Source organism: Cadophora gregata (genome assembly GCF_030347475.1).
Source record: "Cadophora gregata isolate MNR1 chromosome Unknown scaffold_9, whole genome shotgun sequence".
Taxonomy (NCBI): domain Eukaryota; kingdom Fungi; phylum Ascomycota; class Leotiomycetes; order Helotiales; family Ploettnerulaceae; genus Cadophora; species Cadophora gregata.
This window is the reverse complement of record NW_026695932.1, coordinates 1,143,676-1,165,306: the sequence shown is the minus strand read 5'-3', so window position 1 is coordinate 1,165,306 and position 21,631 is coordinate 1,143,676. Positions and strand designations below refer to the sequence as shown.

Genomic DNA, 21,631 nt, shown 5'->3' with positions numbered 1-21,631 from the left:
CTGCACGCTAGATATGCAGGAACACTGAACACAAGCCGCCAGCATCTTTTGGAAGGTCGCCTCCAGAGCTTGGACGACTGCATCCTAACCTCTTCTCTCTTCGACCACAACAAGGTGAGGTGTTACACTAACTGCACTGCACAGACAGACTATTGATTTTGGAAAGAAAGAAAAAAGCTTTTCTACAGTCTAGCGAAGAGCGAGGCGCCAATCGGCTTCAATTTGGAACCGAGAGCGACTCGGATCGTGGCAACTGTAAGTGTAAGTGTTGATATTCCAGCTGGACCTTAGATTAGAAGACAATGCTTATGGCTTCTAGCCAAGAGCCCGGAACCCGACACCTTTGCGCAGGAAAAGAACCAGCTGCAAAAGAACGTCCTGTATTCGCTTCAGGACTTCCTGATCCTCAGACGTACGACAACAGCAAGTTGCACAGCATAATATTGCCGCGGTACTCTAGTCACTACCTGCACCCATAGGATTGTTGCTGTTGTGTTTCGATGCTCACCGCATGTAGATACGGCACTAAACACAACCATCCTATCAGATGCCACGTTTTGGAGCGAGCTGAGCGTGAAAGCCAAAACACAGACACATCCGATGGAGAAGACGACCGCACGGCCATTAACCCCCGCACAAAGAACCAGATAGAAAAGCCATTTGTTTCAAATGCTACCGAATCTTCCGATACCTCAGAGAGGCATGGCACTACTTCTGCAGACAAAATAAATGCCCGGATTCCTCAAATTAGAGATGTTGACTAGTTTCCTCCGAATTGACAGTCCGTTTGTTGATAGCCTCGGCGCTAAGGCAAGTGCAGGGACTCTCTGGACCACCATACAGGCACTGCCTCGATTCTCTCGTCGAAAGATGATAACACACGTCAAAAGGACACACGATGTTTGTTGGCCGTTCCTCCAGTAAAGACCCTTCTTCGGGTAAATATTCGTTCTCGTACTCTGTTCGATTTCCAATGGCCCCCGGATTGTTGCAATACTTCTGAATCGGGACAAGGGTATTGACGACGCATCCTATCGAGAGATTTCTGACTCTTTCGCAGAATACAACGGGGGTTGAGGAACGTACTAGTACCGAGAGGATCGTAGATTCAGCTTATGCCACTTTCCGAGGTCGAATGAGAGGTTCCTGAGACCGGTCAAGCCAATCATGTGCTAACCGCATAACCATCAGGGCTAAGAGACATCTCCAGAACCGATATCTGTCCAGCTAAATAAGTCCTCGGAAGCCGGCACTTCAACCACCAGCCAGATACCTACTGTTTCTACAACTTTCCGAGTGCAATCAGGCACATGTATGTGCTGCACATCCGTGAATACTGGCTCGTCTCCTCTCCTTTGACATCTCCTCGGCCAACTCGTGAGATGCCAGTCCCATGGCAATTTGCTCGGCACAGCACAAGATGATAGACTGAATGAGTAGACCTGACATTAATGTTGTTTGAAGGAGAAGTTTCCAGCAAGGCTTGAGACTTAAGGAGCTTCTTCGAGGCTCGATTCTGTTTCATGCGTCCCGGCATGGATTCCACCTAGCTGGCCCTGAGTCAAGCTTTTCCCTTCTGTCGATCTCCCGCAAGATATCACAATCCAGACTTACAACTTCACGCTAGAATAGAAGAACGCCCGGTGATTTTGTGACTAACCACAGCACTGCAACAATTCAAAGATTCTGCGCAACCTTACCCGTGCCAGCTCCGAGCATAAGACTTTGAGCAAGCTGTACATTCATTCCCCACGTCAGACCTCAACGCGCTCAACTTCTACAAACTTAGAGTCCGAGAAGACTGGGACCAATAACAAAATATCAAAAATGAAACGATCCCCAACATCAGCAACTTGCACGTCTCTCAGGCTGCAAGCAGAATTCCACACCAGCTTACTTCCGAAGATCTCATAGCTCACCTCCGCCCGCTAGAAGAGAAAAGGCCTTTCCACCCGAGTTCATCTTGCACAGACAAGCTTTTTCAAGACAACACTGATCGTCCCAAAGAAGCCATCATCCCATACCAAACTCTCAACGCAAAGCACACACGGAAATCGACTCCCTCCGAGTCTACACACGGCCTCATGCAAGCCATCTCATCACAAGAATTTGATCCTCGCAAAGCGTGAACTTCAACTTACCGAAAACCATTCGACGCCAAGCCCATTGGAGGAAGTACAGCTGCACGGCTCGCTTTCTCAAGGTTGCGACTCATCGGAAAAGGCTGCAGGTTACAGCTTTGTCACATGTGCCTGGAGCTACTGGACGCAATTTGCTGTAGATTTTGATTCGACCAAGATCCAACTAAGTTGGTTGTCTCTAGGCCCGGCAGGCCAGCCACAGCTAAATTAACAGCAGTGGCTAGTTCTTCCTGATTTAGATAGAGATAACGCCAATGGACAGAAAGGGAAGTAACAAGCTTGCGGCTAACTCCGGCCATATGACCACGGTACGGGATGATAAATTTACTTGGCGGCTATCAACACTGACTATTCTTACTGTGACTATCCAACTAAGTTTTCGGAGTACCTGGTCTCAGGAGCATCAAGTGAAAAGGTGGAGGAGAGAAGGGACTACCTTCAAAGGATTTATCGAGAAAATGTACTGTAAATCATCACAGACATAAATGTATTCCATTTTCACTTCCTTCATTCTCGACCATGCTTCGTTTCTTCCAGGCGAAGAGGCAACCTAGTCGCATGGAACCATAGAACGCCTATTTAATTACAAGATGCATGCAAACGCGACCCCTGAGATCGTGATTCCCCAGATTTGTCCCTCGAAACGCAACGCAACCCGCAACCGCAACCGTGCCCGATAAAGAAACCCAATCAGTTCTTGTTTCGGAGATGGGGAGGCACGAATCTTCCAGGGGCACCACTGGGCTTGAGACCATCACCTGATGGAGTCGCAGCCGGAGCAGGCGAGCCATCACGTCCCTCCTCACCTCGTCCAGACCGACCGCGCGAAAGTGGAGCTCCTCCGGATGAGGAAGGAACTCGGGCTGAAGGGGGAGGACCGGCTGGCTCTCCACTGCTGGCCTTAGCTGCTTCTCTGTCTCTCCAGCTGGGCTTGCCACCCGCGAGGGCAATGCGAGGAGGACCGGTAGCAGCAGGGCGATCATTCGAATCAGTTCGCTCCATCGGTGGAGCACGACTGGCTGGAGCAGCACGTGCCATTGGGGATTCTGTGCGAGTTGATGGGACCTCCTTGCCTTCTGCTCTGAGCTTCTCCTTCTCTCTCCATCCTAGCTTAGCACCAGCAAGTGGTAATGGTGGTCTGACAGCTCCAGATGACCCGGATCTCTCCATAGCAGGAGGCGGACCTCTGGGTGCGGCCTTCGCCTCTGCGCGTCTCTTCTCGGCTTCCTCAGCTCTCCGTGCTTGTAGTGCAGCCATCTCCAGTGCCTCCTGTCTCTCCTTCTCGCGAATCGCTTTTAACTCGGCAAATTCAGCCTTCTTCTTTTCGTCACGGGCAGCCTTCTCCTCAGCCTCTCTTGCTGCACGCTCTTCCTCCTCATGCAAGATGCGCTCTTGCTCGGCGATCTCTCTCTTCTCACGTGCCTTACGCTCGCGGAACTCCTTCTTGCGTAACGCAACAGCCTTCTCCAACTCTCTCTGAGCATCACGTCTGCGCTTCTCGAACTCATCGTGTCTGCGCTCAACAATAGTCTCTCTGTAGCTTTCGTAGTGGCTCACCAGGCGGCTCAATCTGTGCTTGAGTTCGACGCTTTCTTGATGCTTGGCTTTAGCGTCCTTGAGGGTCTGCTCTTTGGTCTTTTCATAGGCTGCTAGATCCTTCTCGCGCTGCGAAGCGTAGTCTTCAGGCAACTTCTTAGCTTCCTCTTTACGGAAAGCTCGCTCAAGATGATCGATACGTTTGCCAGTCACACGGAGCTTCTCGGTCATGCTGTTCTTCTCTTGCTCGAGCTGGGCGAGCTTCATGCGGCGGATGTCGTCGCTGCCAATGTTGTCCAAGTTCTCCATATCGATGCCGTCCTTATCCTTCATCTTGAGCTCCGCAATCTGCTTCAAGAGCTCAGCCTTCCGCACTTTCTCCAACTCAGCCTTCACACGCTTGTCTTCACGATCCTTTTGCTCCTGTGCAAGGCGCTTGTCTTCGGCTTCCTGGAGTTGGGCTGCTTTGATACGTTTGCGAGTTGCATCTTCCTTCTCCTTTCTAGCCTGAATTTCTGAGGCTTCCTCCTTTCGCTTCGTGATAACCTCCTTTCGCGACAGAATATCGAGATGCTCTTTCTCAGCGCCTGCTCGTGCCCTAGCATATGCTGCATCTCGAGCTTTGATCCTCGATTCGTTGAATGACGGATCGGTGTATTGGCAGGTGATGAAAAGCGATCTGGCAAGGCGGGTCAATTGAGTTCGGACGATTTCTGATGGAGTGCTTTGGAGTCTTTGCACAGAAGAAGTCTCGCTCTCAGCAGAACCACTACCAGAGTTGGCCTGAACAGCCTTGGTGGAGGAGAAAACATCAGTGTCAAAGCTGAGAACACCAGTAGCATGATCCATGCGGATAGCAAGGTCACCCTTCTTGTTTCCATTCATGATGAATTTCTCGATAGTATCTCTTGTGACTTGGAAAGGCTCAGGGAACTTAGCAAGATTCTCAACAAACTCGAGGTCAACGGTCTCATAGACTTGAGACAGCTGCTGGAAGAGTCTGGTAAGAATAACTTGTTGAAGAGGCAGGACATATTTCTCCATTTCGGGATCAGTGCCAATCTTGGCGAGGATAGGGGAAATCTTTTGGCAAATCGACAGGGGATGGAACTCGACCTCGAGGATCTGGTAAAGCTCACGAATCTCAGGGCGAGCACGCTTCAAGAGGCCCTTGCTCATAGCATCCTTGAAAAGGACTGCACGAGTTGGGGCTTGGGCCATGCCGAGAAGGTGAGTGAGACGAGAGTTCTTGTTCTTCTTGGCTTCATCAATATCAACCAACGCACCGCGGGATCTGGAAGTGCTGATGACAGGTATGGCGAGAGCAGATAGAAGGACGAAAGAAGCAGCCTTGGAAAGATCTGCCTCCGAAGTTGCTGGGTTATCGGCCTTCTTGCTCTGGCCAGCTGCAACCATAGAGGCGGATTGACGGAGGAGATTGTAGTATCTGGACCAAGCAGCAGCGTGGAAGAGGTAGTTCTCTCCAACCAAGAAAATGCGGGTCAACTTCTCGTAGTAGTTGGCCATCATAATGTTCTTTGGGGGCCGCTTGCTAAGGTTGAGTAATGTATGGATATCCTCAACACTTCTGAAAGCCTCCTGCCACAACTCAAGTTCAACTGCGACATTCAGCTGTTGGAAACGGGTTTCGAGATGGCGCTGGAGAGTATCTGGATCGTTAAGGTTGATAGCGTGCATCTGAGCAGAGTACTTCGCAGCAGTCTGAACATGATTTCGGAGGAGCTCGCAGAGTCTGCGGAATTCGGTCTTTCGTGTATACTTCTGGCAGAATTCAAAGGCTTGCATAGCAGTGCTCTGATACATAATCTCCAATCTCGCGTTGTTTCTGAGGATGTCCAAAACCGTTCTGTAGGTTTCCCAGAGAAATTTGAGCCATGGTGTAACGATAGCTCGATCTGTACGGTCTCTAGATTGTTCGCCAGAAACGGTAGAGAGGAGGATGGATTCCGGAGTTTCGCTGGCCTCGAGATCATCGACGCCTGTAACAGCATCGGTCGTCTCGAGAGAGGATTGTACCTCGTCGGCCTTCGCTTGTGCGGTCTTCACTTTCTCCTCTGCCAACTCGATAAATTTCTTCAGAACCAACTAATCCCCATTTATCAGCACTGCTATCCTGCGCCTAGCTTGATGGTTCCTCTCTTACCTCGATTGTGCCAACATTTGTATTCTGACTGATATTCTTGTACTGATACAAGGCATCCTTCGCCAGTTTTCCCTTCTTTTGCTCGACTGATTGCTCGACGAGCAGTATCATAACCGGCTCCAGGGACGTAATAGGTGCATTTCGGCTTCTCTTCGAAGTGATGTGTTCGTGGAGGAGACTCAAGGCAGCAGGCGACTGGCCCACGCCCATGAGCTCATGAGCGCGCTTCAGCACATTCTCCGGCTTCGTGTGGGGCGGCGGAGGAGGCATGATGGGCAGCTTGCTGATGGGGTTTCGATCAGCTTGATGCAGTTGTTGGGGTCGCGACGATGAGGTTTTTTCACTCTGGGCAGATTTCGTGTGGGATCACAAATTACGCGAGGGGTCGAGCTGAAGCCTTAGCTTGCGCCTGAGGCATAAGGCCACAAGCACTGATGAGAATGTTAAAGCGGCACTTAGAACTAGGGTAGCAAAACAAAGTAGCAGGTTTGGGAAGCAGAATTCAAGATGGATGATTTTGAACATAGGCAGGCAACGATGTTTTGAAATAGAACGGGAGACAACATTTGTGGGACAAAAAAGAACTTCAAGGCTTGAATGCTTCAGAAATTCACTACCGCGCCAAGTGACCCGACAATACAGAGGGGCACTTCTCAGCGCTGCTTTTGTATCGGAGTCAATGCCACTAAGCGTTAGACTAACCGCTCTTGAACCTCTCCAAATTGCTGACTTGCCCAGTGTCTGAAGGGGTAAGGTAGGGACAGAGCGACCACGACTTCAACTTCCGTCAATTCAATCCCACGGCTGACAGCTCAATCGCCTCAACAGCTGTCCAGGAAGCTGTCGCAACCTCCTAATACCCTGATTTCAGCCAGTCCTCAGGTACGCCGAGCTCAGATCTCGTCACTCTAACGTCGGATCAATCCTAACACGCTCGGCAAGTTGATTAGGAGTCGCGACCGCCCTGAGCGACGATATCTTCAAAATGCCTTCAGGATACTCCTCCCGCGAAGACCCCGGCCAGATTAAAAAGAACAAGCAATCGATGGCGGATCTTAAGCTACGACGTCTCACAGAATTGAACACACGTTTGAGGGAGGACTTGGAAAGGGAGCGTATTCCAGTTTCGCAAGCATCGAAAAGGTATTGACCGAACGGGATCTGCATGCACAGGGCTACAGGCTGACATCTCGAAGCATCATCTCGTATACGAACAGCACAAAAGACTTCATGGTACCATCTGTCTGGGGCACTGTCGACAAGAAGGACGACCCATACGCTCCACAACGTGAGTTATTCGGCTCCCACACCCCTTCATCGTCACTAACCAAGTAGATGCAGAATCCGGAGGCTGCTGCGCTGTCATGTAGTCTAATGCGACGGACGAGTTCGAGATCAACAGGCGTTCACAGGCGTAATGGATGAGTCTGCAGTAATACTTCGATCCGCATCAGTAGCGTTGGCGGATGGTTTTCACGACGAGGCTCCCAACAACCGATGGATGAATGGATGAGGAGCATGTAATATTTCAGTCAGTGGTGTTTTGCAGTAGGGCTGCTACTTCTTGTGTATAAGTTACAGAATGATTCACGAGCGCGTGTCGTCATGCCATAATCGATGGCCCATTTTCCTTTCCAATCTGGACGTTCTAATCACTCGCCCTGAATGCATTGTGAGCCCCATTTTTTGTGCCCAATCCGGTCAGTCGTGGGTGTCCACAAGCGAGCTAGAATGCCCAGCGGCGAAGTTTACAACCTTGATATCAAATCACCAATTCCTTACCTTACAAAGACCGCGAGTCAGTCCCAATACATGTTCTTCTCTTCCTACGACGGACCCATCAGAAAACTTTAACGCAACATATCGCCATTTCACAACGTCAAAGCTAAGATCAACTTACACTACCTCAAGGCCATGGACAGTCAGGACTCATCTTCACCAACACCACCGCGATACCCTCGGGTGACAATTGAGTTCTGCACACAATGCAAATGGCTACTGAGGTAGATTGAGTCCTCCTCCTTGGATCTTGCTTCTCCAAGTCCTAACCAACATCGATAACCAAGTACTAACACCCCTCCTCAGGGCCGCCTACGTAAGCTATTCCCGCTTGGCTCCTCAACTCATGCTGTCAGAACACAACATCATTCCGTCGAGAGTTGATCAGTCCTATCCCCAAATTCCCCACTGCACCATTATGGTCTCAGATCTCCTCAAAGGCATGGACTGCGGTCCCCCGCATTTGTCCCCCTCACCTCAGCATGACATGCCATAGGGTCCTCGTCTAGCACGTGATGCCTTACCTGAACTGGGTGCATTTCCCTGCATGCCAGGTGTGAGCTTCTGCAGGGGAAGATCATGACACATTTGATCTTGTCGAGTTCTTAATATGTTTCTGTCTGTGTGCTGTGTGTTAGAATCGTGATTTGGAAATGTGCTAATGGTATGACTTTCGGATGGACAGTTTGCTCAGGAATTGATGTCGACGTTTTCGACTTCTCTTGGTGAAGTAAGCTTTGTTTCCTCTAGTGTAATGTTTATCGACTTTAGTGCTAGAGATGGTGGAGCGTCTGTGTAAATTTTTTGGATGGCCAGATGAGTACCAGAGTGCGTGCTAAGCTGCTGACAGGTAGCACTGCAACCTTCGACAGGAGGAACATTCATCGTGAATTTACAAACAGAGCGTCGGGGCTCGGTACAAGGTTCTATAGCCTCGATAAATCAACATGTCCTCTGGGATAGGAAGGCCGAAGGAGGATTCCCTGGTTTGTTGTCTCCATCTCTCTTCGGAGAAAATTCTTTCATGGTCAACTTGACAAAGCTTCTTCTTGACACTACTTCATATCAAGCCTTGCTAAGAACAAGTATAGAAACGAGAGAACTGAAGCGCCGAGTGAGAGATGCCATAGACCCGAAGCGTGATCTTGGTCATGTAGACGGGAAAAAGAGTGAGTTCATTTCGCCCTTGCCAAAAACAGCACTGACAGATGAACAGGTACCTCGTCAAGATCACAACCCTCCAGCCAGCAAGGCTCCGAGCCGTCATCTCTAGAGCCTGCGCCCCAGAATACCACTGGCATAAACACGCCTATCCCAAGGGCCATCAACCGTCTTCAATCTCCTCTGGGTAGCAATGAGAGGAAATTCACGCCGATGGATGTTGATGTTGCCTCGAGGCCGACTTCCAGTAAAGGAGATGCTGGAGAGGGAGCTATCAATCAGGATGCTGGGGAGTTTGTGAACTCTAGAGGGAAGATTCAGGTCGTTGGGGAGACTATTGGAGGGTTTTGCAAGCCAGGAGAAGATTGTGAGGATTGTGCTTAGATTTTGATTCATCTCGGGTGTCAATTAAGTCACGTAAATTCACATCTACTGCAGATTCGTGGCTGTCTTGGGAGAAACGTAATGTCCCGGTGTGCTTCCGAAGATTTATGATATGCCCACTTATCTCTGTACTCCTGTTGCTTCGAGTTGCATTGGCAGTGTATGAATCTTTCAAACCAAAGATCATGGATGAGCTACATCATCAAGTTGAATCTGACGGTGGCAACATAAGGCAAAAGTAGACATCAAAGTGCATTCAATCAAGACACAAGAATCTCGGAGAAAATTTAGTGATTTGCCTGTCTAGACTTGGCCGACTTGGTGCTTGGCTTTGCTCAACCAATGACTGTTGTTGTCTGGATGTTCTTGAACAATCCTATGAGCTCTTCTCCTGAGATCTTCTCCAGAGATGTTATGAAAACACGATTCCGAGACGCAGCACAGCAAGGAAAGTGTTGGTCTCAATGTCGCTCCCGGGACTCGGAGCATAAGCTTCCCCTCGGTACCCCTGAGACGATCCAGGTCGTTCGATCTTTATTTAGATACCCCCCAGATCCCCAAGTAGTCGCTGCATTGAATCTCCAAATCGATGCAAACTACTAGAAGAAAAGCCATGGCACGCGATCTGGTTGGAACTCTACTGTACTGTTGAATAAAGCCCCAGATCAAGATCTAAAACCCCCACTGATCTCCACGTCTGTTTCGTGTCTGATGTGTAGAGATGCGTCTAAAAAAGTGGACCAAGTTCGTCACTGAGCCACGGAAGCAGCTCACCAAAAGCAAGTGCAAGGAAAAGAAGCCAATGCCAGCGCAGCTACCGGAGGAGTGACAGCAGGCCTAGAAGCAGCGAGCGATTCAGGTTGGATTTGCTGCATAAGGGCTGGAAGTCATTGCTGCTTACGCACTGCAGGCACTCGACGGCGTCAGTTTGAGATCCCGGGACTTTGATTTGATCAGTCAGCCCAGGAGGGGGAGGGGAGGGGAGGGGAGGGGACAGAGAGGCGTGAGTGGAAGGAGGGAGAGTTCGAGGGTTGACTTGAAGCAACAACTCCTACCTCCCCTACCTAATTTACAATACAATAATACTTAGCTAGATACTTATAGGTACTTACCACATCTTGCTCCTTACTGCTTGCTTGCTTGCTTGCTTGCTGTGCCCTCCACTTGGCCTGAAGGGATTGCCTCTTTGATCTGCCCTCGACCGCACTGCACCACACTGCACTGCACTGCACCACTCCTGTCTTCCAACAACATCTTCGACGACCAGAGCACCATCGACGAGCACTGAATCCGGCGACTGCGATCACGCAACCATTTTGACTCCCAGCAATCCATCTGCCCATCCAGCTACTGTGTTGCCCTTGTTGACTTGACTTGACCGACTTGACATTCTTGTTCTCGTCGTGCACGGAAACTTTAATCCCACACCGCATTCCAAGAGCCTTGCCTTGCCTGCCCGCACCCCCCAAGCCCAAGCCCGTCCGCTGCGGTGCTGAGAGCTCCCGACGATATCTGCCTCTGCCTCTGCCTCTTGTTGCTCTACACACCGAACAGAGCACTGCATATCATCATCTCTCAAGCTGCACCCTTTCTATCCGCCTTCTCCGCCGGCCACTTCATTGTGCGACGTTGTGTCAATCCGGCCTCCGAGCTCTGCGGCAGCGGCATACAAAGCATAGCCTTTTTAAGGCTCTCGTTTATCAAGCGCAAAACACAGAAATCGAAATCCGAACGAGCCCGCAACATCAACTTCACCTCACCTCGAGTCCCAACAACCACATCATCCACGAACTCATCTTCGACTCACCAGCATTGTCTGTGAATAAGCGAACGCAGCCCAAGGCTTGCAGTAAATATCTTGACGACCAAAACCTCGATCGCGTCGCCATCTCCACAGGCGAACCTTTCATCATCGCCCGCCCACCCCGATCTTCTACTGTGAATAACAAAGGCGACGAGCACTCGTGCAGTCTCTCATACCACGCGGCTTTCTGCAGAAAGCTCCACTGAGGCCGATCTCACTTCATTGTATGTAATCCCGCCTCTGCACTCTTTGTTGAGGATCCTGTCCACGCGCCGCCAAATTTGCATCCCCAGTTTGTCAGCCTCACACTAACGTTTGAACGCGTTTCCAGCTCGAGAAGTGAATCACAGTCCTCCTAACAGCGGATTTGAATATACGAAGTTCTTCATCCCCCACCTTACATAACTGCGGAAGCCCCAACACACAACCCCGTCTCCTTCTTCCCCAAGAGAGGACAGAAGCCATGGCGGACCAGAACGATGTAGATCTCGATTCCATCATCGATAGACTGCTGGAAGTTAGAGGCAGCCGACCAGGCAAACAAGTTCAGCTCCTGGAAGCCGAGATCCGTTATCTATGCACAAAGGCCCGCGAGATCTTCATTTCTCAACCTATCCTTCTCGAGCTTGAGGCTCCCATCAAGGTACGCTCCTGTGCCACCAATATCACCCCACTCAAGATGTACATGTACTGACCTGTCGCGTGCCTGCAGATCTGCGGTGATATCCACGGTCAATACTACGATCTGCTCCGTCTGTTTGAGTATGGCGGCTTCCCACCAGAGGCAAACTACCTTTTCCTTGGAGACTATGTCGATCGAGGCAAGCAATCTCTCGAGACAATCTGCTTGCTCCTGGCCTATAAGATCAAGTACCCTGAAAATTTCTTCATTCTCCGCGGCAACCACGAATGCGCCTCAATCAACCGAATCTATGGCTTCTATGACGAATGCAAGAGACGGTACAATATCAAGCTGTGGAAGACCTTCACCGATTGCTTCAACTGCCTCCCCATCGCAGCAATCATCGATGAGAAGATCTTCACAATGCATGGTGGTTTGAGCCCTGACTTGAACTCTATGGAGCAAATCCGTCGGGTCATGCGCCCAACCGATGTAAGTCTATCCATTTCTTTTCTTGCCATCTCTCGGCTCCCCGAGAGAGGGCCTGAGCTCTGACTAACCCAATTCTAGATCCCTGATTGCGGTCTTCTCTGTGATCTTCTCTGGTCTGATCCAGACAAGGACATCACTGGCTGGAGCGAAAACGATCGCGGTGTCTCCTTCACCTTCGGTCCAGATGTCGTATCTAGGTTCCTACAAAAGCATGATATGGACTTGATATGCCGTGCTCATCAGGTCGTCGAAGATGGTTATGAGTTTTTCTCAAAGCGGCAGTTGGTAACACTTTTCAGTGCCCCCAATTACTGTGGAGAGTTTGACAATGCCGGAGCAATGATGAGTGTGGATGAGAGCCTGTTATGTTCGTTCCAGGTTAGTTATCTACAAAGATCCGAAAACATCCAGCAGCCATTAACCTTTTTCCTGTCCAGATCTTGAAGCCAGCGGAGAAGAAACAAAAGTACGTTTACGGTGGTCTTGGTGCCAGCAGGCCCGTCACTCCTCCGAGGAAACCCAAGCATTAGTGAACTATTACGAACTTCTATGTGTATAGCAGGTTCGGACGCAGATAAACACACCTTCGCGATTTTCTCTCGAGTCTCCGGACAAAAATCTCGCCAATGCGCTACTCGAACCGTCTATTTCCCATCCTCAGTCTCGATTGACCCAAGCTCTACATCTCGAACATCACTCGACCTCTCATCCGATAACATAACTATGGTGGCGTGCGTGCATACCTTGCGTCACACGGCGGGCTACCTCTCGACGACATGTCTCGATTGTACACATCTCCTTTTCCCCACCACCCATTCAGCTAATACGATCGAACACCCCATGCATGAGCCTCGAAAGCTGCGAATCGAAACGACCAACCACGACTTTCACGACGAACTTATCCTCCAAAAGAAAGAAAGAAAGTTTACAGGGACAAGCGGGGGTTTTTCTTCTTCATTCTTCGTTCTGGGGGCGGCATATGGGAAACTGGTTAAATGGAGCGAGCTTGGCTCTGGTGGCATCTTCCAGTGTGTATATGAGATTATGATGTGCGAGAGGCCTGCTTCTTCTGCGCGCAATGTTAAGGGTTACTTTTTTATCTGTCTGTGTAGCTCTTTTCTCTTTTCGACCAATCAATGCGACTGACTGAACGAACGAATCCGCGAATTGACGACCTGTTTGTATGGCTATACTGATTGTGGGCAAGGCAATGGCAGATCTAGCGTTAGGGGTGTGAGAGCGGGGTGGGCAGGGTCTGATTGTGTTTAGGTTCGACTTGCAGTCGGCACTCTGATATGCTTGCGGTGGCTGTGTGTGGACTTCTTCTGGCTTTTCCCTCCTCTTCTGTTCTTCTAGTTTGACCCTTCTCCGTCTTGTCTACTGCTGCCATAATTAATAACTGCTTGCTTTCGATGCTTGCACTGCTCCACACCGAGCGATCTGATTTACATTGCGAGTGGAGCATGTGAACTGACACGGAACGAACCTTTGGTGATCTCAAACATTGTTTACATATTTGGTCGCGTCTGTTAAATGACACGGCAAAAGGAATTTACTACTTGTACCTGATTTGTTCAAACTACCGCTCGCTTACCGTTGTTTGTAGATTGTTGATGTTTCCCATTCCAGCCTTTCCTCTCGCTTGGTCGCCTTTATATTGACATGCCAAGCAGGGAATTCGCTTCGTGATGGAGAGATATACGTCCTTTCATTCCATCTGATGAGCAAGTACTCGTTTCAACCATCATCGGACGTTGGACAGTCATCTGCTTTTTAGCTTCAGCCAGTCTTTCCAAGCTGTGACATCCAAGCCCTGAGCTTTGGGCGGCAATCATGCCAATCGTTGTCCTCAAAACCGAGATAGCGTTTCCCTTGCCTATGCTAGAGGATTCGAATTGCACAGGTTATGTACCCTGCAAAAGCCTCTAGCTGCCAAAAAATTGTCAAAATTCACACTCGCCCATCACCAGCCTATGCACCGAAGGTATATACATGATCATTTGGTGGCATGAGACTATCTGCAAGCCCCCCTCCGTGTCCTTATGCCTGACCATTTGTACAAGTGATTTTCTAACCCCCTCCTCACATCCTCTATTCATTTCTTTTATTTGAGTGGTCTCGAGTTATTCTGTCATGCCATTTATGCGTTTCAAGCTTTCCAGGATAAGATAGGCAAACACTACGGTACTATTCCCATCTCACTCAACATCCAGTCGCTCGCGCCTTCATCCCCTTCACGAGCGCTCTAACCTTCCGTCTTCTCTACTCTGCTCGAAATAAATTATAAATTCGTTACGTCACATTCAGCCATTCATGGTCGGGATCTCAGCTTGACCATATACCATCCAGCAAGTCAGTCAATCAGTCAGTCGGGGTATCAAGGCCAGCCGATTCTGGACACCACTGGACCGAAATTAGGTGTGCACATCAAAGCAATCACTTGCATCTTATAGTGTCCTTCCTCTTACTCTCCAAAGGATCATTGAGCTTGCTTGGGTAGGTAGTACTTACCTAGCATATAACCTCTCCAATACACAGACTCTCCAAACTATCTTGGCTGATTGATTTGTATCTGTGAATCTAGCTCTATTTCGATGAGTCTCCGTTCTTGTGTCTTCTCTTCTGCCGGAATCTGGGAGGAGCCTGATACAAAGGCTCAGACTGGGCTCATCAGCAACTGGGCCGTGTCAATGGTGATTGATGATCTATGTATCCAAGTCTATATATGCTACTCGTCATCACGAAGTCACTGCAATGTTCTTCTCGCTACTACTAAGCTTGCTGAGCCTGACTTGAGACATTATATGTTTTATATACGGGAGAGACGGAGGGACGGAGGGAGGGTACGAGGGCAGGGACAAAGAGAGTTACGTCCATTATGGTAGGGAGATTTGGCTGAGCTTCGAATGAGGGGAAGTACGAGTTTTATTTTTGGAAATGAATGGTTGGAGAGTTCAAGGGGAGCGGAGAGCGTTCATAGGAGTGTGAGTGTAAGTAACTGTTAACATCTGCGAGTGTGTGGAAGACTAGACCAAGGCAAATCGGGAGGAGGGCGAGGTAGATATTGGGCCTCTGTATATAGCCCCAGAATGGGTGAGGGATGCTTTGACAGTCCATGGCTAGACTCACAAAGTGTTACTAAATCACATATCCCATCATAGTCAGTTTGAGAGAAGACGGCATCTTAGCAGCTAAAAAAGGTTTGTTTCATTATGCCTCCCACCTCCAGTACCAGCCGGGTCATGCCATGCCCATCCATCCATCCATGTCGTACGTGCGTTCGTTCGTCTGGTCATTTGTATTCCCGCTCGCTCAATGCAGATACAACAAACAAGAACAAATGCCAGCCATCATCAGGGTAAAAACCAACAGAATAAAGCATCAAACGCCCCATTTCCATCCCACACTCCATAGACCAACCCGATGTAAAGTAAAAAGGAAGAAGAAAAGAAAAGGTATCCCATATTTTACAAAGCCTCCATACTGTCCCACCAATCTGAGATCTAGCTTTCGCACCAAAATGCTTATCAGAAGAAGAAGTAAGAAAGAAGAAATAGGTGACATTCTCTCTCCACAAAGACATGTCACCCCACTCGGTAGAAGGAGAAGAAACAGCATAAGAAAAACCAAAAGTGAAGATGACCTCCCAACCCAGACGCTATGCTGATGACAAGGAATAAAACGAGAAACGAGTAGACCCCGTCCGCCCCAAATTTAATGCAAAAGTCTTTTTGGTTCAAGAAACAGCACACACACCAGAGTCGAAATGCAACTTTTTTGGGAAGAGAAGAAAAAAGACCATGGGTATCAAGAACAGCCTCCCAAACGTAACTACCGCCGCCGCGTGGACGTTGATGACCCGTCCACCGCAATCTCCGGTTGTGGTGGCAATCCTCCAGTGAAGGGGACCGCCGGCGGGACTTATTTATCCTAATGTCCGTTGACTGTTGGCCCGAGGTGTGGTAGGACTCGGCCGAATGGTGTTCGCAGGACTGTAATCCGGGCTCCCAAAGGTTTGTTGGGGATTCCGCTGCGAGTCCCAGCCTTCTTCGCTCAGGACGGAAAGCCAGCCATTACCAACCTCGTTCCGCAACGCTTCGAGCTTCTTTCTATAGATCTCTCCGCTGACTTTCCAGTCCTCTGACTCTTTGTTGTTTTGTGATTTGACGAGAGGAGTGTCGTATGTCACTGTCTCTATGGGGGGTAGTCGCGGCACTACCGATGTATCTATCCGAGGAATATCTGTCTGGCTCTGTGTCTGTCGAGGATCTGACGGCATATATGACGGAAAGGTACCGGGTGATGGATCGGGACTGATACCATATCCACTGTCGGACCCTGCAGCGGTAGACGTTGCTTGCTCTGTTGCAGGTCTGACAGCAGGTTTCACAGGCTTGCTAGGAGAAGTTTCTGAAGTCGAGAGGTCAACGATTCTTCTCTTAGGCGTTCTCCTCCTTCGCCCAGAGGAACTGGTATGTATCTCGCTTGTTGTAGCTGCTGGTATCGGCCGTTCCTTGCGTAATACAGAAGGCTCTCGAGAGGAGGGGTATTCGATAATTGGCTTGTTTACTTCGAACGCAGAGGGTCCGAGGTCTTGTGGAGGAGGCTTGACAACGGGCACATTCGCTTTCTCTGCTACCCTTTCAACGAGTTGCCGTCTTTCGCTGTAGCCTGGCGCATATGTATCAATCAAAATGTCCTCTGTATACCCAGGAGTGCTTCTGAAGAGGTTGAAGATGATCACTCTGTAGCTGCCATGAGTCCTCGTAAATGGATTACCAGACACCCAGATCTCTCTGATATCGGGTATTCCAGTCAGTCTCGCCAGCTCGGTAGGATCTGTCATCTTGTTGTCCCGCAAGTCGAGTCTCTCGAGAGGGTAGAGTCTCTCAACACCAGCAATAGATATCAGTCTATTTGACCGAAGGTTCAAGGCCGAGATCGCTGGGAGGGGATTTCTGGTCAATGAATGAAGGGAGTCAATCATACAATTCGACAAGTTGAGGGCCCGAAGGGCAGTCAGAGAGGCAAGACAATCGGGGATCTGTGCGAACAGATTGGACGAGAGATCCAGAGAGTGAAGGGTGTTGGCCAGCGGTGCCAAGCTCGAGGCAGATATGGAAGTCAGACCGTTATCAGCAAGACTGAGATGCTTGAGAAATCTCCATTTAGATGAGGGTAAAATCCCCATTGACAATAGATTCGATGAACTGCTCCGAGGATTGTGCCAGCTTTCTGACATGCTCGAATGAGAACTGCCTGATCCAGATCTCTTGACTTTGTGAGAACCTCTAAGATGGCCATGAGTAGAACCAGTTCTTGAACTGTTAGGTCGCATGGGAGAATTGCTCCTTGGCCTGGCCTTGGTGGGAGACTTCGCGCCATCCGACCCGGACCGCACAAGTGAAGCCCCTCGCTCTTCGCTTTCATCGCCAATATGATTCCGATCATCAGGTGAACCCGGTGCTGAGTTTGATTTGACCAGTTCCGCATGTGCCATTGTAGGACTGCGTCTAGGGCTGGTAGCCGCTGCCCATGTTGAGGTTGGAGACATTTGTGCTTTGGAAGATCTCCGCCGTCTCTTGTCCATGTCGTCCAGCACAATGTTGATGAGCAGATCTGCAGGGTCGTCTACTCCAGCACGCTTCACAGTCAAAGATCTTAATTGTTCAGCAAGACGATCCCATCCGAAGAACTGTCGAATGTCGATATCACTTATCTCCAATGCACTGATATTCTTGAAAGCGAGAAGAGGAACAGCGCTATCGAATGGGAATTCTTCGTAGCCTTCTATTAATCGGGCTCGACGATCCGGTGCCAGTCTCAGGCAAGGGATCTTTGTGAATGCCGAGTATAGGTATTTGAGGTCGGCTTCGATTGCAGCCTTCTGCTTTTCGGTTCTAGCAGCAGCGCCTCCAGATCCTAAGCGAAAATTTGACCATAACGAGGACATACCGGACATCACACTTCGCACACTGGATACGGAGTGTATGGACCCATTATCAGAGCCGCCGCGGCCTTTCGGGCGCTGTGACTGGCTCAAAAAAGAGACATAGTTGGCTGCGGAAGTATCTGAGTGTAGATTTTCCAACCGCACATTCATAGGCCCTACCGTTATACCTAGATCTTCGAATCGTGACAAGAGGTAGAAGAGGTGATGGGGCGTAAGAGCAAGTTTGGCAGGTTTAATGTTATGCGAGGCAAATGTCAAGTATGGGAGGGAGAGGGCTGCAGCGAGTGTGCTCGATGTCGTAGCAGAAGAAGCGGATGAGGGAGGGTGTGTACTTGTTGGAGAGGTGGGAGTCGCTGCCCCTCCAACGGATCCAGATACACTCTGTGAAGAACCATGCTTAGGAGCCTGCTGGCGTCGCAATTGTAGAGCGTTTGCCAAAGCCTTCTCGTGCGTTCGAACAAAGTGAGCCAAGTTCTGCTGGATGTTAGCCTCGTGTCGTCGGAACAGGGAATACATAAACCTGCGGCTGCCTGCCTACCTTTATAAAGAACTGACCATCCTCGGTGTCCATCATTGAGGATGCATGTGGTTTATCGCAAGTGTGTAGGGAGTCTAAAGCCCTTCGGCAGACACGACGCGTTGAGAAGGCTACCCACTGCCTTGTATCTCAACTTCGGAGGGGCTCGTGTGATAGACGTGCGACTCGAGTTATGGGGAGAGAGGAGGAGGGAAGGAGGGCGAGGCGGTCTAGAAGTAACACAACATTAGATCAGTCTTGAAATGCGGCTTGAATGAGAGGAACGGAAAGCAAAAGAGAGAGAAGTTAGAGACGAGCAGTTGAGCGATTGGTCGCGGCCTTCTCGACAAAGCTACGTCCCGGTGTTCTGGGTGAAGCCTGGGGCATTTGTGAAAAAGTCTCGACACGCTCCTGGGCACGATGGAGGGGTGAATAACACGGTGCCGCGAAGCAGACGACGTGGACTGACGTGCGAGAGTGGGAGAGAGCGTTGCAGACGTACCTCGAGGCAGAGTTGAGGCCGTGGTCGTGCTGAGCACCGTGAGCAACACAGCTCCAAGTACAAACGCTCTGGAGCAACGAGGGACAGAGCAGAGTAAGTAAGTGGAGGACGGAAGAGGAAGTTAAGAGGCCGACGACATGTAGTAAAAGTTCCTTCTCGTCTGTCTTCCAGTGCAGCACAGCGGTCCCTCTCTCTGTCTCTCTGTCTCGGGACGGGCCAATAATAGTGGGTGCTAGTGGAGATGGGTGGCTTCTGGCTTCACGACGAGTTTGTCTGCTCATGCAAGTGTATGCAGAGCGAGGTCGGGCAGGCTATCTCGTTCGTCCACAGGCCAGGCCGGCGCAAGCATCCACTCTGCTGGTTAGTGCTGCAGGCAGTTTGGACCAGGCAAGGGTGACTGATATGCGTCCAATGTCTTCCTTGTCTCTCGAGTGCTTGCAGATGCAGGCGCCGCACGCACAAAACAGCAAAGTCGAGTATGCGAGTATTGGAGCAAAGAAGTGGAGAGGAGAAGAGAATGGATGTCAAGTAGGTAGGTAAGTAGTATCACGATGAGGCCGCAGAGACGATAGCGTGTTTTAACAGACGGCCACGGCAACGGCAGGGAACGGACGAGGCCGAGAAGAGAAAGGTAGATGAGTGGGTGTGTGGGTGTGTGGGAGGATGTTGGATGACCGTGACTTCAAATGACAGAGGTAGTCATCAGTAGGTAGGTAGATACCCTTAAACTGGGTGTGTACCGTATTTGAGTCGTGAGTGAGCGCTGAGAGCGGCTTTGTTTTGCAATAATGCAGAGCAAGAGGCGCTCGCTGATAGATTTACGGCGCAATGGCCAGGCAAGGGCATGGGGTGGCATGGGATGGGATGGCATGGCATGGGACGTCCAAATTTCGGGTGGAGGGCCACGATGCGGGCAAATCAACGCAGAAGAAGCAATAGCGCCGCTGTCTGTGCTCGAACAGTGGAGACCGTTAAGCAAAATAGCGTTTGCTAGCGAGGTGAACCCTGAAAAAAGATGTCGTGATCCTTCCTGAGAACCCTGACAACCCTGACAACCCTGACAACCCTGATAACCCTGACAACCCTGACAACCCTGACGACTCCCTGACGGGCGCTCGCTAATTTGACAATCTGACAGGGTCGCTCTCACTTCTGCCCGTGCTGCTGTCGCCTGTGTTTTTGCCGTCGGACGCTGGCTTCTGTTGACTTTCTTGATCGGTGGGGGACGACAGAATCAATGTGGATATGGATGTGGAAATGGATATGGATATGGATATGGATATGGATATGGATATGGACATGATTTGGATAGTTATTGTACTGCACTGTACTGTACTGTACTGTAGGGTAGGTAGGTACGGCATCACCGCTCGTGTTGATAGTTGATACTGAACTTTCCTGTGCCTGCTTTCAAGCCATATCGATATCATATCGATTATGATAGTCAGATAACCGCCTGTCTTGGTACCGTACATCACATTACGGAGCACATTCCAACGATACAGTAGTGGGATGTAAACCCTAATATCTCTTCAGGGAGGGATCGGCCTTGTGTCAACTAAACCGTCCATCGACTGGTCGTCCCTCACTCCCAGCGCTGCTCCTTCGTTGCTGCATCTCCGGGATAGACAACACTATTCGCAAATGCAGTCAACAAACTGCTGATTACACGATTCTCACTTTTGCAAGTCTGCAAATCTGCAAATCGTCAATTCCTCAGCTCAGCTCAGCTCAGCTCAGCTCAGCTCAGCTCAGCTCAGCTGAACTGCGCACTTGCATGTTTTACGAATGCAGCAATTAATTACCACTGCCTGCCTGCGTCGCCCTTTTGCCGTGCCTTCTTTCCTTCAATCCTTTCAGACCTGTCAACACCACCAGCGAGCAAGACACATTTAGTGAGATATCCAAAACAGCCGCCCATCCTCCTCCATCTCATGCTCCAACCGATCCTCGCCAGACGCTTCCAATACCAATACGCGGTGTGAGTCGTGCCAATTTCTCTCTGCCCTCTTGGTCCATTCCATGACACTATCCCGACTGTCACCGCCGTCGTCCAGCACGATCGACGACATCAACAGGCTGGCCTCGAAATTGCCTCTCCGGCCTGAATTGGGAGATCCTGGTCGGTGGGGGAAAGTCGCTGGGTTGACCGCCACGCTGACTGGCTCCAGTGACATGCATGCCGGGTCAAGCCTGCAGTGCGTCTGCCTTTGGGTCTTGGCCTTGGAGGGGTCAAGTCTCGCTGTCTCAGATGCCAATATCAACTGCTAGCCGCGATGACCTCCAAATCTCCAACATCCAGTACCATACCGACCAATCAGCCACCGAGGTCAGATCTCGTTCTTGACCCCCGCGAAAACGACCTCGTCGCCGTCAATTTTGGGACTGGAGGCGAAGGCAGGCAAGGCGCCAACATGCTTTCACGGCACCTTCATGGCCCGGCCAGACTCACATTCTCTACTCCCCGCTTCAACATCAGACTCCAACACTCGCTCTTCGTTGCCACACTCAATGCCTTTTCATACGGTACACACCACTTCCAACAACAAACCCTTGGGCAAATCTACCTAGGGTGA

At 50.1% G+C, this 21,631-nt stretch overlaps 7 protein-coding genes across 7 annotated transcripts; 4 read left to right on the top strand and 3 right to left on the bottom strand.

Annotated features, from left to right (window-relative positions):
- Window positions 1–2,613: 2,613 nt before the first annotated feature.
- Window positions 2,614–6,177, bottom strand: TIF32 (eukaryotic translation initiation factor 3 subunit A). The gene is made up of 2 exons (XM_058508369.1): window positions 5,842–6,177; window positions 2,614–5,783 (listed from the first exon to the last, which is right to left on the bottom strand). The coding sequence occupies exons 1-2, from the start codon at window positions 6,109–6,111 to the stop codon at window positions 2,832–2,834; spliced, it is 3,222 nt and encodes a 1,073-aa protein (XP_058356056.1). The 5' UTR covers window positions 6,112–6,177; the 3' UTR covers window positions 2,614–2,831.
- A 367-nt stretch (window positions 6,178–6,544) lies between these two features.
- GNG1 (Guanine nucleotide-binding protein subunit gamma) lies at window positions 6,545–7,596 on the top strand. Its single transcript, XM_058508368.1, has 4 exons — window positions 6,545–6,723; window positions 6,784–6,984; window positions 7,038–7,129; window positions 7,183–7,596. Exons 2-4 carry the CDS (start codon window positions 6,827–6,829, stop codon window positions 7,209–7,211), a joined length of 279 nt encoding a protein of 92 aa, XP_058356055.1. The 5' UTR covers window positions 6,545–6,723; window positions 6,784–6,826; the 3' UTR covers window positions 7,212–7,596.
- Window positions 7,597–7,605: 9 nt separating this feature from the next.
- Window positions 7,606–9,326, top strand: ONS95_014700 (uncharacterized protein). The gene is made up of 6 exons (XM_058508367.1): window positions 7,606–7,844; window positions 7,927–7,936; window positions 8,306–8,350; window positions 8,471–8,606; window positions 8,712–8,789; window positions 8,837–9,326. The coding sequence occupies exons 1-6, from the start codon at window positions 7,756–7,758 to the stop codon at window positions 9,163–9,165; spliced, it is 687 nt and encodes a 228-aa protein (XP_058356054.1). The 5' UTR covers window positions 7,606–7,755; the 3' UTR covers window positions 9,166–9,326.
- Window positions 9,327–9,525: 199 nt separating this feature from the next.
- Window positions 9,526–10,599, bottom strand: ONS95_015079 (uncharacterized protein). The gene is made up of 2 exons (XM_058508766.1): window positions 10,278–10,599; window positions 9,526–10,107 (listed from the first exon to the last, which is right to left on the bottom strand). The coding sequence occupies exons 1-2, from the start codon at window positions 10,596–10,598 to the stop codon at window positions 10,063–10,065; spliced, it is 366 nt and encodes a 121-aa protein (XP_058356053.1). The 5' UTR covers window position 10,599; the 3' UTR covers window positions 9,526–10,062.
- Window positions 10,600–11,432: 833 nt separating this feature from the next.
- PP1 (Serine/threonine-protein phosphatase pp1) lies at window positions 11,433–12,613 on the top strand (the record flags this gene model as incomplete). Its single annotated transcript, XM_058508366.1, has 4 exons — window positions 11,433–11,612; window positions 11,682–12,083; window positions 12,162–12,461; window positions 12,521–12,613. 4 exons carry the CDS (start codon window positions 11,433–11,435, stop codon window positions 12,611–12,613), a joined length of 975 nt encoding a protein of 324 aa, XP_058356052.1.
- Window positions 12,614–15,259: 2,646 nt separating this feature from the next.
- Window positions 15,260–19,897, bottom strand: ONS95_014698 (uncharacterized protein). Its single transcript, XM_058508365.1, has 2 exons — window positions 18,575–19,897; window positions 15,260–18,510 (listed from the first exon to the last, which is right to left on the bottom strand). Exons 1-2 carry the CDS (start codon window positions 18,608–18,610, stop codon window positions 16,009–16,011), a joined length of 2,538 nt encoding a protein of 845 aa, XP_058356051.1. The 5' UTR covers window positions 18,611–19,897; the 3' UTR covers window positions 15,260–16,008.
- A 1,434-nt stretch (window positions 19,898–21,331) lies between these two features.
- On the top strand, window positions 21,332–21,631 carry ONS95_014697 (uncharacterized protein; the record flags this gene model as incomplete). The annotated part of the gene is made up of 1 exon (XM_058508364.1): window positions 21,332–21,631. The coding sequence occupies one exon, from the start codon at window positions 21,332–21,334 to the stop codon at window positions 21,629–21,631; it is 300 nt and encodes a 99-aa protein (XP_058356050.1).

Excerpts from the sequence above, each read along its gene's own strand:
- TIF32 (XM_058508369.1), bottom strand. The coding sequence starts at position 6,111 with ATGCCTCCTCCGCCGCCCCACACGAAGCCGGAGAATGTGCTGAAGCGC. Across the intron at positions 5,784-5,841 it reads CAAATGTTGGCACAATCGAG|TTGGTTCTGAAGAAATTTAT; the intron begins GTAAGAGAGGAA and ends AATGGGGATTAG.
- GNG1 (XM_058508368.1), top strand. The coding sequence starts at position 6,827 with ATGCCTTCAGGATACTCCTCCCGCGAAGACCCCGGCCAGATTAAAAAG. Across the intron at positions 6,985-7,037 it reads GTTTCGCAAGCATCGAAAAG|CATCATCTCGTATACGAACA; the intron begins GTATTGACCGAA and ends GACATCTCGAAG. Across the intron at positions 7,130-7,182 it reads CGACCCATACGCTCCACAAC|AATCCGGAGGCTGCTGCGCT; the intron begins GTGAGTTATTCG and ends AAGTAGATGCAG.
- ONS95_014700 (XM_058508367.1), top strand. The coding sequence starts at position 7,756 with ATGGACAGTCAGGACTCATCTTCACCAACACCACCGCGATACCCTCGG. Across the intron at positions 8,351-8,470 it reads TTTCGACTTCTCTTGGTGAA|GTAGCACTGCAACCTTCGAC; the intron begins GTAAGCTTTGTT and ends AGCTGCTGACAG. Across the intron at positions 8,607-8,711 it reads GGCCGAAGGAGGATTCCCTG|AAACGAGAGAACTGAAGCGC; the intron begins GTTTGTTGTCTC and ends GAACAAGTATAG.
- ONS95_015079 (XM_058508766.1), bottom strand. The coding sequence starts at position 10,598 with ATGCGGTGTGGGATTAAAGTTTCCGTGCACGACGAGAACAAGAATGTC. Across the intron at positions 10,108-10,277 it reads GCAGTAAGGAGCAAGATGTG|TCCCGGGATCTCAAACTGAC; the intron begins GTAAGTACCTAT and ends ATCAAATCAAAG.
- ONS95_014698 (XM_058508365.1), bottom strand. The coding sequence starts at position 18,610 with ATGATGGACACCGAGGATGGTCAGTTCTTTATAAAG. Across the intron at positions 18,511-18,574 it reads ATGGTCAGTTCTTTATAAAG|AACTTGGCTCACTTTGTTCG; the intron begins GTAGGCAGGCAG and ends AACATCCAGCAG.